The 19,858-nt window shown below is 45.1% G+C and overlaps 1 protein-coding gene across 3 annotated transcripts in view; it reads right to left on the reverse strand.

Moving 5' to 3' along the window:
• Positions 1-1,406: 1,406 nt before the first annotated feature.
• Positions 1,407-19,858, reverse strand: part of Ubn2 (ubinuclein 2) — a gene marked incomplete at its 5' end in the record, with an annotated part of 93,761 nt that continues 75,309 nt past the window's right edge. For 2 of the 3 annotated variants that reach the window (XR_001231311.1, XM_013504949.1), the window contains 1 exon segment: positions 1,407-3,553. Coding sequence is in view for 1 of the 3 variants with exons in the window: in XM_013504949.1 (XP_013360403.1) it covers positions 3,515-3,553 (39 nt within the window). 3 annotated transcript variants of the gene reach the window in all.

The following is a 19,858-nucleotide window of genomic DNA, read 5'->3' on the forward strand; positions in this document are numbered from 1 at the left end:
GGCTTTGCGGAGGAGGCGGGTGGGGAGCACTGGGGCTTCCGTTGCAGGGCGAGGGCCTTAGTGGGAGCCTAGCCGCTGAGTGAGCAGGGAAATGGGAGGAACCAAAACTGGTGTCATTGCCCACGTCCCACCACCATCACCCTTGGAGTCACTGAACCCTGTCCTGGCACCCAGTGCACCCAGCCAGGTTCCAGCACGTTTTAGGGAGGTACCTGCAGGACCCACCATGCTCAATGACCTTCCTGACTGCCAAGGAGAAGGGTGGAAAGAAATATTCCTCCGTCAACCTGTTTGATAGGCCTAACGGCAAGTCCTTAGAAGCTTTGGGAGCACATCTAGACAGCATGACAGTGGGTGGACCTAAGCCATTAGCTGCAAGCCACATTTGGGGTGGGGGTTTCTGGGTATCCCAGCCTGGGCCACAGGCCCCCAGCTGGCTTTAGGGCAGCTGGAAAAGTGAGTATGTATCATTCCGTGAATTTTATTGAGTACCTTCTGTGACTCTGGCCCTTGATCTGGTGCTTGGGAAACAAAAACCAGAAGAGTAGGTTAAGCTGCCTAGACTCTTCCATTCCGGAGTAGGGGACCAGTTAGCAATCAGGTAGAGCATGGAACACACCCTGGTGAGCAGTGGTTTGTGCTACGGAAAAAGCAAAGCTGGGGTAGGCTTGGGCCGAGCTGCTTTGTGAGCCCACCAACGCCCATATTTTATTGATTGGTTGAGACAGAGTTTTGCTATGTACCCCAGACTGGCCTCGAAATCACAGTGACCCTCTTGCCTCAGCCTCTCGAGTGCTGGGATTATAGATGTGCACCATCAGGCCCAGCAAGTGATGCCCATATTTAGACTAGAGAAACACTGCCTGCCTCCACCCGAACCATGAGATGAGGCCACCCAGATGCTGTCCTCTGACTCTGGGGCTGAAGAGTGTTTCGGGCCTGTTCTGGGCCCAAATTAACTCCCAGGTCCAGTTGTTGGCAGTGTCTGCCACCCAGCCGTGCTTGCAGGACTCTAGGACTCTAGGCAAGTGTCAGGTGACACAGGTTGAGCCAGACCTCCCAGCAGCAGTGTGCCATGCACGCGTATTCAAAAGCAGGGATTCCTTGGCTTGCTGATGGTACATCGTCATCATGAAAGTCTTGCACCTCCCCTTGAGATCTTTGTATTTATTTTTAAATTGTGTGCATGTACTCTTGAACCAGTATAGTATGTGCAGTATAAAGCATGCACAAAGTAGAAATGAAGAATATTTTTAAAATGAAACAATAAACTAGGCATGGTGGTTCATACCTGTAGTCCCAGCACTCAGAAAGCTGAGGCAGGGGGATGGCCTCCAGTTTGAGGTCAGCCTGGGCTATGTAGGGAGACTGTCTTCAAAAGAGAGAAAAAATAATATCAAACAATATTTTGAAAATATTTTTATTTATTAATAGTAAAAATGTTCTACGTTGAGTAAAGAGAGACTACTTATTGAAAACTGTAATTAAGTTTCATTATTTTGTAAAATCCTCATTTAACACACTATTTCAACAGGCAACAAAATCACATAGTGATAAACATTTCTAAACATCCATTTTCAAATTTCTGTCTTTGTAACATGAGTCTAAAATGGCAGTTCATGTCTTGGTTATAGCTAAAAACAAAAAATGACTTTAACCCGGCACTGCTTTCAGAACACGAGCCAGGCAGCTGCAAGGACAAGGGGGATTCAGAGGCAGCCACTGGGTGGTGAGGAGATGGTGTCATTGCAAGGTCGGTGCCCAGGAGCCAGCAGCTGCCGTCACCCCTCTGTGACAGATGCAGGAATCCTGGCTCAGGGCAGAGATGGGGCTGATACCTTGAGGCTGCTGCCACATCGTGCGCGTGGCCTCACTCTGTCTGTTTCTCACCCATCCAGCAGCCCAAGGCTGGAACCCAGAAGGCCGGGCTCGGGGGATGGAGCTGCTGTGGTTCTGGTCCCTGCAGTGCAGACAGCATGAGTGGGGACAGCTGGCTGCTGCTCCTCATCTCCAAGGACAGGGCGGCAGCAGTCCTGGGGATTCATTTGACCTTTAACAACACCTGTACCGTTGGAAGAACTCCATGGTACTTCCTGTTATATGATACTCCTGCTACTTAAAGGTCTTAGTCTTAAATCAACTGCATTGTAACATCAGGCAGCACAGAAAGTATATAACACTCTGCTGCTCAGAAGACAGTGTGGCTGCTAACAAGCTGGGCGTGGTGGATGTAGAGACAAGGGAGGCCTCCTCAGCATGACCAACCTCCAGGTGACTTCTCCCGAAGGAAACTGCAGGTGGTCCATACAGCTTTTCCAAGAAAGGGCAGGACAATCTTCTTTGGTTTGAAAAAAGTCTAGTCTGGTAGGGTGTGGTGGCACACGCCTGTAATCCCAGAATTTGGTAAGCTGAGGCAAGAGGATTGCCACAAATTCTAGGCCAGCCTGGGCTACACAGTGAGTTCAAGACCAGCCTGAACGACAGAGTTCTACACAGTAACCCGCCCCCTCCACAAAAAAACCAAAAAAGCTAGAAATAACAAAACCGAAAAGCCCAGTCTGTATAACAGGAAAACTCCAAACTTCATCCAATAAAACGTTGCTGTTGTCGGCTCAGGCTGCCACAGGTTGAAAAATGAGCCATGCGACCTAGAGGGCAGGAAACAGTCACTCTGATCTGCTCCTGTCGTCATGTAACTGCCATTCTGTTTTGCCGTCCTGGGGATGGCACCCAGGGCCTTCACACTAAGCTCCACCCCCAGCCCCCTTAAAATGTTTATTTTGAGGCAGATTCAGGCTAAGTCACGCAATTGTCCAGGCTGGGCTTGAATTTGCGATCCTCCTGCATCAGCCTCCCAGAGTACTGGGCTGACAGACATGAACCACTGCCCCTTGGCCAACTTTTGTTGAACAATGGAAGGGACAAACAGCAAGCACCTTTGTTTTTCCCATGAGTGCTCCTATAAATCTTCAGTCTTGAGAATGTTCTTTCTTGGCTTGGGTGACATGTATCCCTTTTCTAGTCTCTCTTAGGGAGCACACAGATTAATAAGAGTTTCAGGATTTTTATGATACTTTCAAAAGTCCCTTTTGCCTAGGTATCAGCAAGTCTCATCCAATGTCATATCAAAACTTCAAGTTGTGTTTATCGAGGGCTTCTTGCCTGTCCGGCCAGAGACCCGCGGGAGAAGCGCGGCTGTGGAGTTCCCAGCGGCCCCTGCGGCCCAGGGGAGGCAGGAAGGGAGGCACCCGGTGTGAGGGCGGCCCTGAATGTGGCTGCTCTTCCCGGAGAGCTGGATCCCTCTCACTTCGGCCTCCCGCAGCGGGATCGCCAGCCCTCTGGCCGCTGTCCTCCCCCGGCTGCTGCTCCCGGGATGTTCAAGGCACCGGCACCGGGTCCCTGTCCTCCAGTGCCCTGCCTGGGCCTCTGTCTGGTCCTCCCGGCGGGAGCTGCTGCCACGCGGTGCGCAGGTCCTCCTGGCCTCCTCCCTGTAGAAGGTGGAAGAAGTCGGTGCCTACTGTTTTGTCCTCAGCCGTTGGGGTCTCTGGTGGAACTGACATAGAAAGAGGCCCGTTTTAGTAAGCAGCGAAACCAGCAAGCTTCCTTTCCCTTCCTTATGGGACACTTGGTCCTGCGCTAGGAGATTGGAGGCCCTGGCCACAGGACGGTGTGCCTGGGACCTGACTTGTGCAGCACGGTTAAATGCGGAACCACTAGTTATGTTATATTCCCGTGTTATCACGACTTACGTTGTGGTATGAGGGACTGAACCCAGGGCCTTAATAGAGCTACATTCATAGCCCTTTTTATTTTAAATTTTTTATGTTTGGTTTTTCTCTGGTATCAGGAATCGAACTCGTGACCTTGCGCTTACCAGGCAGGCGCTGTGTCGCTGAGCTAAATCCCCAGCCCGCATAGCCCTTTTTATCTTGAGACAGGTTTTAAGTTGCTAAGTTGCTAAGTTGCCCAGTTGCTTAGGCTGTGCTCTCACTGGTAATGCTCCTGTCATAGCCTCTCAGAGTGCTGGGATTACAAGCCCCACAAACTCTGGCTAATATGACTAGTTTTATTTTACTTTTACTTGCTATGCAGTTCAGGCTGGCCTTGAACTCACTATGCAGCCCAGGCTGACTTCAAACTTGCAGTGATCCTCCCGCCTCAGCCTCCTGAGATTACAGATGTGCCCCACAGTTGTGTACAGGTGTGCTAGAATTACAGGCATGCACCATTATGCCTAGTCTTTACTTTTTTTTTTTTGTCTTTTTGAGACAGGGTTTCACTATGCAGTTCAGGCTGGTCTTGAACTCACTATGTGAGGCAGGCTGGCCTCGAATTCACAGTAATCCTGTCTCAGACTCCTGAGTGCTGGGAATATAGGCATGCGCCATCACACCTAGTTTATTGTTTTGTGATATAACTAGTTTTATACAAAATATATAGGATGTTTGTTTTTGACATTTTGGACAATTAGATGGGCAGAGGAATCTGTCAGTACAAAACAAAGTGTTGGTTTGAACTTGAAGGAACACATGCAGGCACTGTCCTAGAGCCTGCCTGAGCTGGCGGGAGAGGACAGGAGCATGAACACCAGGGCAGGAGGAAGGCTGCAAGGTGGGCGTCAGATCACAGATCCTTAAGTAATGCTAGGGCCCTGGCAGTGACCCTACTGCTGGGAATGAGTGAAAAACAGCAAGGAAAACCATCTCTTACCCTGCCAGGAAGAGACTTTCCTGTACCGGTTATGGGTTTGGGTGGTAGGCAGGGCGGGACGCTCCTGCAGGAGCCCTCACTTCCCAGCACTGTCCACTCCTGTGCATTTGGGGCTAAAATTCCCTCGACATTATGTGGCCCTGAGATCCTGCCCTGGAAGTTTACCCTGAAGCAGTCTTGCATTGGTAACTTCCCTAGGAGCCCTGAGGAAGCAAACTCTTTAAAAGAAGATACTTTAGACTGAAAGTGGTGGCACATGCTGTAATCCCAGCACTCAGGAGGCTGAGGCAGGAGGATCACCTTGAATTCAAGGCTAGCCTGGGCTACATAGTGAGACCTTGCCTCAAAAAAAAAAAAAAACCAAACAAATGCAACAGCAGCAACAACAACAAAACCCACATAAAACAAAAACCAAAACTGCACACTTGAAATCTAGGCCTCAAAGGATTCCCATAGCTAAAGCTCTGAGGTGCAGGGAGGGGTATGTAGAATAAATCAGCAGCCACACACCCAGATCTGCCCCCTCGAGCAGTCAGAGGGTAACATCAACCCAAGGTCTGCTCCGAGCTCTGGTTGGTGCTGGGGCCCCTCCCTGGGAAAGCTGCTGCTGCGCCCAGCCCCGTCTCCTTGCCTTCGCCCCTGCAGACACCAGCAGCTGGGGAAGCTGCTAAGTGCACGGGTTAACATAGCAGGGGCTCAGGAGTGCGTGCACTGTAAGCATCAAGGCGAACCCACTGCATGAGACAAACCAGGAAGGACTGAGCAGGTATAAACCTAAAGGACGCATAGGGAGATCCTCGGGGGGCAAAAGGCTGGTCGTCAGGGACAGGCAGTTTCCAGGAAGTGACAGAAGCCGGGGGAAATGCTAGGTAGGGAACTGGTAGGAGGAGCTGACCCAGCTCAGCAGAGAGGATAAAAAAACCTGTGGCCAGTGCTGAAGAGTGCGTCTTGATGTGCGTCAGCTGAGCAAGGGTCTGCAGAAGGGATGTGGGAAACCAGGAGATGGAAACATGAAGAAACATTGAAGAGATACATGGAATAGAAGACCAATATTTGTAAAATACGAGTCCCAGAAAGAGAGAATACAGTCATAGTCAGTCTGGGCAATTTAGCAGCTTAGCAAGATTAAAAATTAAAAAATAGGGTCGGGCATGGTGGTGCACACCTGTAATCCCAGGACTCAGGAGGTTGAGGCAGGAGGGTCACCGTGAGTTTGAGGTCAGTCTATGCTACACAGGGAGTGAGTCCAAGGCCAGAATGAACACCTAGCAGACCCTGTCTCAAAAAGGAGGGGCTCAGTGTGAAGGCCTTGGGTTCAATCCCCAATATCAGTCTGGGAATGTAGTTCAGTACAAAGGCCCTGATTTCAATCCCAATACTGGAAAAAAAAATCACTATAATATGCCCAAGCTTAGGGTTTTGCTTGTCTGTTCCACTGGTACTCTGTAAGACTTTTAAACTTTTTATCATTTAGAAACATTTATTTATTGTAGTGCTGGGGATTGAATTTAAGGCTTTTGCACTGAGCTATATCACCAGCGACCCCTTTCCATTTTGAGACAAAGTCATGCTAAATTGCTCAGGCTGGGCTTGAATTTGGAATCCTCCTGCCTCAGCCTCCCAAAGTGCTGGGATTATAGGCATGTGCCACCAAACTAGTTTATATTGAAATATAAGAACATCAAAGACAAAAAAACCCAAAAAACAAGAATTAGATTGACGTTAGTCTTTCCCACAGAAATACTGGAGAAAAAAAAGCAATGAGTCATACTTGTGAGGCAGGAAAAGAGCAATTATAACCAGCTAATCCCTTAAATCTGAGCAACAAAAATGGGACTTTAAAGCTGGGTGAGGTGGTGTACCTCTGTAATCCCAGCACTCGGGAGGCTGAGGCATGAGGATTGCCACAAGTTCGAAGCTATCCTGGGCTACATAATGAGTTCAAGACCAGCCTGACCATAATGAGACCATGTCTCACAAAAAAAAAAAAAAAAAAAAGACTGAGACACGCGGGGCCTTAGAAAGTTTATAACACGAAAAGCTTCTCTAAAAACTCTCCTGGAATAATTTTATATTACTAAATTATAAATATTCCAATATACTTAATGTACTAAGTACTTAATAAGTACATGAGAACACTATTAGTTAATTAGAAAAATGCAAATCAAAGGATGAGGTACCACTTTATATTGGTGAGGATAGGATAGATATAATTCTCATTTTAAAAAATGGAAAGTAAGTGCTGGTGAAGATATGGAGAAATTGGAACTCATATGTTGCTGATGGGAATGTAAAATGGTTTAGCTCCTGTGGGGAAAATGTTTGGTGGTTTCTTTAAACATTAAACATAGTTATCTGAAGGCCCAGCTATTCCTCTACCAGCAATCTATATACAAGATAACTGAAAATATCTATCTACACAAAAACTTGTACACAAATGTCAGCAGCAGCATCACTCATAACAGCCCAGAGGTGGAAATAACTCAACTATGTATCAACCGATGAACTGAGAATTAAATTGTGACATAGTTGTACATTCAGAATATTATTTGGAATACAGATATCTGAGGTATCAAATTTAATCTCAGGACAAAAAAATCATAAAGAAAAATGAAAAAAACAAGGAGGGACATTATACTGGTAAAAAGAATACTATCACTGGCATGCCTGTAACCCCAGCACTCTGGGAAACTGAGGCAGAACTGTCAGTTCAAGCTCAGCAACTTCACAATTTAGTGAGACCCTGTCTCAAAGTTTAAAATAAAGAAGAGGGCTTGAGATGTAGTTCAGTACAAAGATTCTGTGTTCAGTCTCCTGTACTGAAGGATAAAAAGCATATTACATCAAAAAGATAAGTGTAATGAACTTATATGTACCCAATAACATATTTCCTTACATACACAGTAGGGGTTGAACTCAAGGCCTTCACACTGAGCTACATCCTAAGCCGTTTTATTTATTTATTTATTTTTAATTTGAGACTAAGTTTTTTGTTCCTTTTGAGACAAGGTCTTGCTATGTAGTCCAGGATAGCCTTAAACTCACTATGTGGCCCAAGCTGGCCTTGAACTTGTGGTGATCCTCCTGCCTCAATGTCATGAGTGCTGGGATTACAGGTGTGCACCACCACACTTGGCACCATCTCGCTGAACTGTCCAAGTGGGACCTGAATTTGCAATCTCCCTGCCTCATCCTCCCAAGTGCTGGGATTACAGGCATGCACCTCTGTGCCTGGCCCAATAACCTTCTTTTAAAAAATGAGTATAAGGAATGGGAAGACTGAATAAGAGGGAGGGACAAGATACATATACTAAATCAGAGTATGAAAAGCAGGAAATAAACACAAGTAAAAAAATGTGAATACATTTCTAAGGAATTTTCTGCAAGTGTTGATTGTACACAGTTATTGTGGAGCAAGCACTCGAACAAATTCAACTCAGGTACATGATGAACATTCTCAGACAGTTAGGAAGGAAATTTTAACCTCAGAACCAAGGAATGGGGAAGGGGAAGCAGAAGGAAGGAGGAAGAAGACGTGTTCCATCACGGACCAGCTCTCTACAAGGAATGCAGTTGCTGGGTACTGCGTGATGGACTAAAAGAAATAAAAACAAGTAACAATAAAGGTATAGAATGTTAACATCCTAAAGACTGCACCAAAATATCTAGAATACTAAACACAAGCAGAAAGTTTAGATAAATAAAGGATAGAGATTCTGTCCCATAAAATATGGAAAAAAGATGTCACTTTGACCATTACTGATGAGCACAGGATTAAAGGACCAGTCTAATACACTAAGACAGGAGTACAGCCATGTACCACATGCCTGGCCGACAGCATTCTTTAACACCAGTAATAGCACACAAGAAAATAGAGACTGTGATACAATTATAAAGTCCCTAGAAATCACGATGAGTAAGATCTTTTGAAGGAATATTTTGTTTTGTTTTGTTCACTTGATCTTAGCCAAAAGGCCAAGAAGCAGTTGTTTTGGTTTTTTGAGACAGGTTCTCGCTATACCATTCAAACTGGCCTTGAACTCGCTGTGTAGCCTCAAACTCAGAGGTTGGCCTCAAACTCATGGGGATCCTCCTACCTCAGCCTCCCGATTGCCAGGATTACAGGCATGCACTACCACACCTGGCTTGAAGGAACATTTTAAAGCTTTATGTGGAAGACATATCCTACAATTTTCCCTAAATTATTCCACAAGGTAGATTCAATCCTAATCAAGATTTCGGGTAGATTTTTAAAATGGAATTTGAAAGCTGGGTGTGGTGGTGCATGCCTGTAATCCCAGCACTTGGAAGGCTGAAGCAGGAGGATCACTGTGAGTTCAAATCCAGCATGGGATACATAGTGAGTTCAAGGCCAGCCTGAGCTTCATAGTGAGACCCTATCTCAAACAAAACAAAACAATATATAAAAAATAAAATAAAATTTACATAGGGGGCTAGGCATGGTGATGTAATCCCAGCACTTACCCTGGGAGGCTGAGGCAGGATTGCAAGTTTGAGTCCAGCCAGGGCAATTAAATGAGGTGCCATCTCAAAATAAAAAATATTTTTCCTTTTGTGGTGCTGGAGAGCAAAGGCAGGGTTTTATGTTTGCTGGACAAATGTTTTGTCACTGAGCTACCTCTCCAGCCCCTAAGAAATATTTTTTTAAAAGGGCTGGTGATGTAGTTCAGTGCAAAAGCCCTCAGTTTAACCCAGTAGTATAAAAAAAATTTGTGTAGAATAATTATGACCCATAACTATCTGAGTCAACATGTACGCACAATAACATATAAGGCATATAGGATCTATCCTGGATCATCGGAGCACACCATAAGCCTGCAGTAAGACAAACAGTATGGTACTGGTGCCGAAATAAAGAAAGTGAAGGGAAGAGCAGAGCTCAGAAACAAGTCCTTCCGTACAGAAGAACTTGACATATGACAAAACAGTGCCACACAGTAATGGAGAGGACTTACTAGATGCTGTTGGGGAAATGGCCTTGGTGAATAAACTAAAGTGGGACCTCTCTACTGTACAATACACCAAGGTGGTCAACAGACGAATTCTAGATGAAAATTTGAAAGGTAAGTTACAAAGCTAATAGAAGAAAATGTCGGAGGAATGTCTAGTGATAGGGAAATATTTTATAAACAACACACAAACATAAAACAAAAGCAGACCAATTTGGCTATTTAAAAAGTAAGGATTTCTGCTCAATAAAAGATGCCACAGATGAAGTTAAAAGATAGGTAACAGACTAAAGTATCTGGCACATCGGAGACTAATAAAAGCCTATCTAGAATGAAAGGACAGCTGCATAGGATGGCGCACACCTGTAATACTAACACCCAGGAGGTTGAGTCAGGATTGTGAATCTAAGGGCAGCGTGGCCAGACCCTGTCTCAGCAAACAAACGAAGGACAGAAAATGCAACTGAATAATAAGCAAAGGAGATGAACAAGCAATTCACAGATGACTAAGCACAGCCTTGTTTGGGACAATAAGGAATTAAAGACAGGTAGGTATCAGCCCCTAGGAGGAAAGGAATTTAAAATACGGTAGAGCTGGGCGTGGTGGCATATATGTGCAATCCCAGCACTTGGGAGGCTGAGGCAGGACGATTTTTGTGAGTTCAAGACCAGCCTGGGCTATAACATAAGCTCAAGGCCAGCCTGAACTGCATAGCGAAACTCTGTCTCAAAAAGACCCCCCTCCCCCCAAAAAAGGTAGATTAGGCCAGGGAATGGTGGCACATGCCTGTAATCCCAGGACTCTGGAGGCTGAGGCAGGAGGATCACTGAGAGTTCAATGCCAGCCTGGGCTACACAGTGAGTTCAAGGCCAGCCTGAACTACACAGCAAAACACTGTCTCAAGAAAAAAAAAAAAGAAGAAACAAAAAGGACAAAAAAGGAAGATTAAAAAAAATCTGATGGCTGTGCACTAGGGAATTCAGCGCAGCAGGAAGCAGTGGCACACAAGATGTACCCAGAGCAACATGAATACCTCTCAGAATGTGAAGAAAGCAGGAAACAGCACAACTTATAGCACAGTGTCATCTGTATAAATTGAAATTATATATGCAAAATAGTACTTGTTTTAGAAGGATGCGCACATTACGGGGCACAGATCAAAAAGTAAGGCTGGGTGCCTGTGGGCCGGAGCCACGCGGGGCTCAGGAGGGAGGAGCAGCCTGAGGCGAGGTAACTCCACGGGCAGAGATCCCACGGACAGATCTGGCTGATGCCCTGTGCGCTGCACCACAGAATCAGCGCGGTGCTTTACATCTGAGGTTCCATGAAGTAAAACGAACCGCACCCAGCACATGCCCTCATCATGCAGAAGTGAGGCAGCATTTGGCTCTGCAGGAAGAGCTGAGGCCATCAGGGCTCCCTGTGTAGCCTGATGCTGTTTTTTGGTCATTGGTGGTATATTTTTCTTTTTTGTTATTTTTGTGAGACAGGGTCTCATCATTTTCTCAGACTGGTCTTAAGCGATCATCCTGTCTCAGCCTCCCAAGTAGCTGGAACAACAGGCATGCACCACCATGCCCAGCTGAGCCTGACACTGGATGGCAAGATACAGAGCCAGGCCTGAGGCAGGGATATCACTGCATAAAGTTTCAGCTAAGCAGGGTTACCTCTAAAACCACTCGGCTACATGAGCCAAGATTTTCTTTTTTTTTTGTCTTTTTGAGACAGGGTCTCACCATGCAGTTCAGGCTGGCCTTGAGCTCACTTTAGCCCAGGCTGGTCTCGAACTCACAACGATCCTCTTGCCTCAGCCGCCCGGGTGCTGGGATTATTTTCCTTTCTTTTAAAGCCAGGGTTAAACACCTGTGAAGAAAGTGTTTTAAGTGGCTTTTAGAAAAGTCGTAACTAAATCAGATTTCTCAAACACTGTGGTTTTGCTTCCGTATTTTGGAAAAAAAACAAAAACAAAAAACAGGAGCAAGAGGAAGCATGATTTAAGAATCAAAAAGACAAGAGGAAATCGGAGTGGCCTCTATTTATTAGCCCTACCTGCCCTGCTGGCCCCTGCTGGGTGCTTTCCTATCTAATTCGTACACACCCACCCCACTGCAAGCGGGGAGGAGCTACTTCACATCTCTCCTCTAAAACAGCTTCCTCAGTGGGGTGTGTGAACCCAAGCTGCACGTCAGCCCTTCACCCTCTGCCACCCTACCAGACTAACGATAGTGGGGCAATGACGCAGGGACACACAGAGGGACACAGAGGAGGGAAAGGTACAGAGAGACACATACACAAAGCTACACGAAGGCACGGACTGGTGAAGCATGATCATTTCTGAGGCTCCACACTGGACACATCAGTGCACCTGGGCCATAGGGGCTACTGCCATCCTGAGGCACACTGTCCCACCTGCAATCTGACCTGACTCTTGCTGCCCCCAGAATTTACTCTTCTGCTTTTATTTCCCATTTTCAAAATTCTTCTAAACGGAAGATTTTCCTCGAAGATTTCTCAACGCTTTGTAGGTATACTGGAAACATCAGATTCCAGACACTGACTTTCAATCTAGAGTGTTAGATCATTAGAAGGAACTTTTGCCTGTCTTTTTGCTAAACACAGCGACTGCCAAGTATGTAAGATACTGTGTTTTGCCTGTGAGGATAATCTGACTGCCATCAGTATGAAACATCACAATCGGAATTCTATGCAGCTGTTACAAAGAACAAGGCAGACCTCTCCACGCTAATGGGGACTAATTTGCAAGGTAATCCACAAGGTGCTGCTACAGCTCTGGGTAATGTCAGCTTTAGGTGCAACAGTGAGAGCTACACTTCCGCTCAGAACTGGAGAAACCGGAAGTAGTGGTTGCTCTGGGGAAGGAAAATGGGATTGGAGGAAGATTTGCTTCCCACCCATGCCCACCCATGCCATACCAACAGACGGACTTGACACTGTGTGGGTTTTTTTTTCACTAAGTGCAAGGGTAATCTCTTCAAAAACAATTCTTTTTTTCCCCCTTCTCCCATGTGACAGGAAAGGCCTCCTTACCATATTATTCTCCCTCTCTTCAACCAAGTCTATATGTTTCTTAAAGAAAAACAAACAAAAAAAGCAACATATGTTATCCATGTTGAGAATACATTTCAATAAATGGAAAGGAGAAAGCATTCATATTACCACTGTATTCTGGTAAATGTTCACTTGTGTTTTTCCATGCATATATTTACATATATAACTGCTCTTTCATTTTATCTATCTATCTATCTATCTATCTATCTATCTATCTATGTATCTATTTTGAGACAGGGTCTTCTATGCAGTTCAGGTTGGCCTTGAACTTGCTTTGTAGCCCAGGCTGGCCTCGAACTCACAGCGACCCTCCTGCCTCAGCCTCCTAAATGCTGGGATTACAGGCATGCTCCACCACACCTGGCTTGCTCTTTCATTTAATATATGAATGTTTTCACGATTTCTTATTTTGAAAATGGTCTAGTATTAATTTTTTTAATACTAGATTAAATTAATTAATCAATCCCATCACACAGCATTAGACTGTTTACAATTTTGATCATGAGCAATGTTCTGATGAACACCTGTGTGCACAAACCTTAGTGAGTCCATTTTCCTGTTAGAATAAATTTGTAAGAGCAATTTGTAAAAGGCAAAGTAACTTTGTCACCCAGGCTGGCCTTGAACTCGAGGCAATTGGGGCAGGAGAATTATTGTGAGTTTGAGGCCAGCCTGAGTACAAAGTGAGCTCAGGACCAGCCTGAACTGCATAGCGAGACCGTCTCAAAAAGACAAAAGAAAAACAACAAAAAACCCCAAAAAACTCGAGGCAATCCTCCTGCCTCAGCCTCCCAAGTGCTGTGATTGTAGGCATGTGCTACCATGCATGGCTACACCCTTGTATTAATCAGCACACTTTCCTATGTACACTCAAGCTCTGGTCTGAGATGATCTCACACCTATATGGAGAAGGGTAAAACATGCACAGTTCCAGTACTGCACTGAATAACCCTATCTACTGGACACTAGGGCTTAGTGTCTTTAGTTCAGCCCTAGAGGATTGGTTATTTACTTCCTTCTTGTTCTCTAAGCTGCTGGCTTACTCTGAAACCCTTAAATCCTTGGGATGCAGTTATCCATTTACCTATCTATACCTTTTCCTCTCTATATGTGTCTTCCTGCATTGTGGATGGAACCCAGGGACTTGTGTGTGCTATGAGAATCTCTACCCCTGAACACTGACCTACTTCTCGGCCCTATGCAACCTTAACAACTTTTTCATATACAGAACAACAAAATTAGTATATGAGAGCAAATCTAACACTTACTTAGTGCTATATACAAGATATTGTGCTACTATTTTTTTTTAAATTTAGACAAGGCCTCGCTATGCAGTTCAGGCTGGTCCTCAACTATGTAGCCCTCAACTGGCCTCATACTCACAGCGATCCTCCTGCCTACAGCCTCCAAGTGCTGGGATTACAAGCATGCACCATCACACCCAGCTACCAGTGGGTTTTTAAAAGCCTTAGCAGCAGTGCCTTTCATGTGTTAATAAACACTTTGAGATGATGAAAATATATAGTTAAGTGTAGTCAAATGATTTAATCTAGATTTGTTCTTAAAGTGTTTTGAAGGATTAATCCTCAAGAACTCACACTGGCGAGACTGTCCTTAAATATTGACGCACATGGCAGCTCCTTCTCCCTGCATGCCTTTAAAAGAGTCTTTTCATTTTCATGACAGCACATACAATGAAAATGCACTTAAAAAAATAAGAAAAAAGCACTCAAACCACCACTGTCCGTATTTTGGAGTTTATGTCCCTTTTCAGTGTGTGTGTGTATGTGTGTGTGTGAGACAGGGTTTCACTACATATTTCAGGCTGGCCTTGAACTCACTTTGTAGCCCAGGCTGGCCTCAAACTTTAGTGATCCTCCTGCCTCAGCCTCCTGAGTGCTGGGATTACAGGTGTGCACCGCCCTACCTGGCTTGTTTCGTTTTTTGAGACGGTCTTGCTATGTAGTCCAAGCTGGCCCTAAACTCACTATGTAGCCTAGGCTGGCCTCAAACTTGCAGTGATCCTCCTGCCTCAGTCTCCTGTGTGCTGGGATTACAGAGAGGCACCAGCACGCCCGGCTCTTTCTACAGTTTCTATGCATACACATGTGTACTTACAAATGCCAAACTGCTCCAGTTGCTTTTTGTCTCATGTTCTTCCCACCCTCTTACCTAGATTTTTATGGTTGAATTCTTCTTCTACATTTTTCTCTAAATAATACCTTTATTTTGAGACAAGGCCTCACCCTGTAGTTTAGGCTGGCTTGAACTCAGGCTTGAACACCCCTGTAGCCCAGGCTGGCCTTGAACTGACAGCGACGGTCTTGCCTCAGCCTCCTAAGTGCTGAGATTACAGGTGTGTGCCACCACGCCCGGCTCTTAATAATATTCCTGTAGAAATCCTCTACAAGTAAGGCTGTCAAAGATGAGCATGTCTCTGAATCATTCCTCAGCCTTGACCCTGGTGGCATCACCCAACACACACATCTCTTACCGACAGCAAGGACCCAGCGAGACACACCCCCAGTCCGCCTCTCCTCACCTTCTGGCCTGTCCCAGGCCTACCTCCAGCACCATCCGCCTCACCAAGCTCTCCAGACCGCCCCAGCTCCACCCTTCTGCTTGGAACTCCAATGTCAGGTGGCACTGGCCACAGTTTCGCAGTGAGCCCCAACTCATCCAGTGACTGCAAACGGCCACTGCACCGAGGGCTGTGTCCTTTCCTCCTGTACTCCGAGTGCCTAGCACGGTGGGTACAGACAACAGGCACCGACCTCTGCTGAGAATGGAGTACGCAAAGCCAAGTTAGTCCAATAACACAAGAGACACGGTGACGGTATGTACATTCCTTTTTATTTAATACAACAAACACGTAACACATACAAAAAGAAAAAACACTCAGGTAAAAGGCCCTGTCGCAAGGGATAGACAGGAAACATCTACACTGAATCAAATAAGGCTCTTGCTTCAAAACAGGAGTTTGCTAGCTACACCTGGAATATGAGCAAGGCTGTTGCAGAAAAAAAGAAAAAAAAAAATCCCTGCACTGAAGGAGTATATCCATGGGGTTAATTTACTAAATTCACAGATCCATATTTTGGAATGTTTTTGCTCCCTGTATATCCAAAATTCACCAGGGTTTTAGGAAATGCATGATTTTTTTTTTTTCTTTTTTTTGGTTAAAAATATTTTACCCACCCTTCTTTTTCTCTAGGAAAGTGACAAGAGTCCTCTAAAAACCAGAGACCAGCAGGCTATGGGGCACTTTACCAGTAAGGGCGTGTAGAACTGAGAAGGCCAAAGCCAGACAGCAGGGGGAATCAGTGACCTCCCCAGACATCTCATCAGCCACTGGGGAAGACCACATGGAGATACCTCGGCTCAGTGCAGGGTCAGTAGCAGCACGGTGTCCATATTCCTGCTCTGAGCTGAGCCGAAAGTTAAACAAGCACCAGTTCATCTCCAAAGAGCCTTATACAAACACGCGCACATACATACCCACACCCACGCACGTCATCACCACCCTTTTATTTAAATTTATTATTTTTTTTTACTAAAATAATACAAAAAAGGGAGACAGGTATATTTACAAAAATCCATGGCTGGTACAGTACATAATTTTTAAGACACACTAAATGCTACAATCTTTCAGGTCCTGAGATTATTACAAATATCAACTCAAAGCTTGTATTCAGGTCCAGTTTTTAAAGGAGGAAAAAAAAAACACCCCAAAATATTAAGTCACACACTTATTTGAAATACAGCACATCCCTTCAAGTCAGCAAAGCTTTATGAGCAGATGCAACAAGGAACCACGCCTTTCTCCTAGGACCGTCTGCTCCTTCAGGACTATCTCTGCAACATGGTGCCTCTGGGAGTGGGGAGTGGCCGAGGAGGAGGAGCTGTCTAACAGGAGAGAAGCTCCTCTGCAGACGGAGCCTTTATGTATAAATAAGGGCTGTCTTTCTTGTTACCAAACAGAAATCTTTTCCTGACCAAAATTCATACCGTAAGAGTTGGAAATATGTGCTTACCCAGGCTAGAAATCAGACTCATGATTACCAATTAGCTAGAGCAAATAGATCTGCAGTTCCATAGTAATCTTTACAACCACAAAGAAAAAAACCTTTTTGCTCATAATTAAAGAGAAAACACTCCTTGCTTAGGTACCTTGCAGGCATTAATATATTATTTGGGACACGATCTTGCCACCAGCCAGAGACTTATTTTCCCCTTCTTTTATGTCTCACAGCGCTTAGCGAGTGAGACACCCACGAAAGCCTCAGACTTAAGGACTCTCTTCAAAGAACAACATGATCGTTTTGACACTTTCTAAAATAAGATAAGATTTCAATGATAGTCAACAAAGGGACAGTGCAAAGCTTGGATCTGCTCCCTGGAGGCTAGCCACGAGTCAAGAAATCCTCCGTAGGCTGGGCACCCTGCTCTACTAGTGGACGGCCCTCCGACCATCTACGGGTGTCAGGAGGCAGATGGGATTCCTTATACAGGCTCAGCCAAGGCTTTCACAGAAAGGTGATCAAAGCTGGCCAACTTTTCAACCAACTGTGCAAAACAGTAATACCGCTGTTCAGAGAAAATGACTTCTTTTTCTTTGTAATTTTATAAGCCAAAATTGGGGGAATCCTAGGTAATTTGGAGGCATGGGAAAGAAACCCCAATTTTCTGATACAGGCTATACTGTCCCTGAAAACAGAGAAATAAGCAAAAAGGCTGTAAGGACAGAAAATATAAGATAGCTAAGATTTGCTAGTTTAAGGGCAGGCTGCCACACAGAAAAACATGTCAACTGGCTGGTCTTGGTTGCTGCTGACTCCTAAATGTGCTCTGAGGACAGGTGGCATTGTTAACTTCAAAAACAGAAGTATTTCCAAGTTACCTTGGGAGATAGTTATCTGTATTCCAATCAGGTTCTTCATTAGTATCCTAGTATCAAATGTCTAAAAACCATACTTAAGATCAAATAGCATTATATTACTAATAGCAAAATGGGAACAAGTAATGTATAGAGTGTTTTCTGCGGAACATAAGATTGGTACTACGGATTCAAAATAGGTCTGTCTTAAGGGAAATATGAAAGAAAGCAAGGCAGAGTATTATGAGGAAGAGCCCCTAACAAAGGTCTCTATCTCCTGTGAACAACCTTGAAATAGCAGGAGGAAGCCAAAAACGCACTATCACCACATTATGGAGCAATGAAAGACCATGTTTTTTGATGGCACTCAGGGCCTTAAGCATGCTAGGCAAGTGCGCTACCTCAAGCTATCTTGCCTACCCCACAAAAATCTTCTTTGCCCGCATACAAAGGGGAAGAAAATTCTAGTCACTAGTGATCACCGTGGATGACTCCATGTCCTGGACACAGAGACTCTTAGTTACACTACTGAGATTTCAAAACCCTTCACCTATCTGGGTAACAGTCTGAAGAAGTGTCCACACTTTAAATAATAACTATGAAATGGTCATGTGTAGGAAAGGCTGAGAAGTAGAATTATTATAATAGGGTATTAAATAAAGATCACAAAAAGCTACTTTCAAGCAAATGATACTCTGGGACTATATGAGAAAGATAATTTAATATCAAATTATTCAAAGGCATTCCCATGAAACTCCTCAGGCAGTCTGGCCTGTGACGGACTGCGCCTGGACGTACAGTCTCCTGCACTGTGGGCTACGCCTTGGAGTTCCATGGGGACAAGATGACCCGAGAGGGTGTGAGAGACTGCACACCTTCTCCCCGGTGCTAACAATACGCAGCTCAACTTGTTGTGGGGCAACTGGCTGGTGACATGGTTAATGAAGAGTTAGCTCACACCAGAGGAAAGAAGAACAAAGACTAAAGGAAATGAAGGATGGTTCAACGGGAATATTCAAAGCTGTTTCTAGACTCTGAGCACTGTTCAGCTCTGTAAACCAGAACACTGCGTCACAGAACCCAAAACTTCTCAAAATGAACACTGGACGGTTTCACTGCGACATCACATGACCTACGCACAGTTCTGTGCTTGGTGAAGGATGGATGTAGTTAGCTTTTGAATATAAAGTTCACATTTTCAGACAGATGAACACACAAAGATGTCTATTTTACTCTTCTGTTAATTTTCTCTAGGGGAGCAATCATACATTCAATAAAATCCTAACGTCTTATTTCTTTGGGTAGAATTCTGAATACTTGTTATTTGAGAAATGGAAGAAGACAGAAATGTGGGAAACAGTATGTTTATCTGCATAGCTGGTGTTTAGAGGCTATTAACTAAGGCCTTATTTGGAAAAAAGCAACAAAAACCCAGAAAGTAATTTTTAAAAATCACGTCACTAAAGAGCAACCGGGCTCTCCCCAACTCTGGGAGGACCCAGGTGCTCAAGGGCCCGCGTGGGGGTTTCTTCCTCCCAGCTCCCTTCCACCGGGGAACTGTTCCTTGGCTCCCTGCTTTCTCTTCCCTGGCCCTGCATATCGGCTGCAATGTACATTCGCACCCCCGCCCCCAGTAATCAGCCCTAGCTAAAGTTACAGCATCCATTTCTTCTGGCTGTTTTAAATGAGAAAAGGGAGACAGAAAAAGAACGAACAAAACAGAGAGAAAAAATGAGGAAAGAGCAACTCAGTACACAGGGATAGACGGTGGGTGAAATGATCTGCACTTCCTCTCGGGTGCTGGGGAAACCACGGCTCCTTCCACCCTGCCCACCTCCGCCTGCCCCAGCCAGGGCGGGAAGCCGCCTCCTCTGCCTGCTTCTCTGCGGCCTGAGCAGCTGCGGACGCTCTGGGCTGGCCATGCGCAGCTTGGCTCTTTAGGGCAGGGCTGGGAGCACTTGGGATGGCGTGGGTCCCTCTCTCATTTACGGGACAGGGATCCCCATTCCTTTTCACAAAGTTAAAAGTTTAGCTGCCCATCATCAACAAGTGATGCCAAGTGAATTAGACTAAGACGATGGGAAAGGGGGGCAAGCAGAACTTGCAGTATGATTTATCAATTCCAACAAGCACTCATCCAAACTCTACCTAACTTTAGCTCCACAATCTTGGCAAATATCACAAACAATACCACCATAAAAAGCTAAGCAAATCCACTTATACCTAAGAAAC

The sequence above is a fragment of the Chinchilla lanigera genome, unplaced genomic scaffold (genome assembly GCF_000276665.1).
Source record: "Chinchilla lanigera isolate Chin_1 unplaced genomic scaffold, ChiLan1.0 scaffold00093, whole genome shotgun sequence".
Lineage (NCBI taxonomy): Eukaryota > Metazoa > Chordata > Mammalia > Rodentia > Chinchillidae > Chinchilla > Chinchilla lanigera.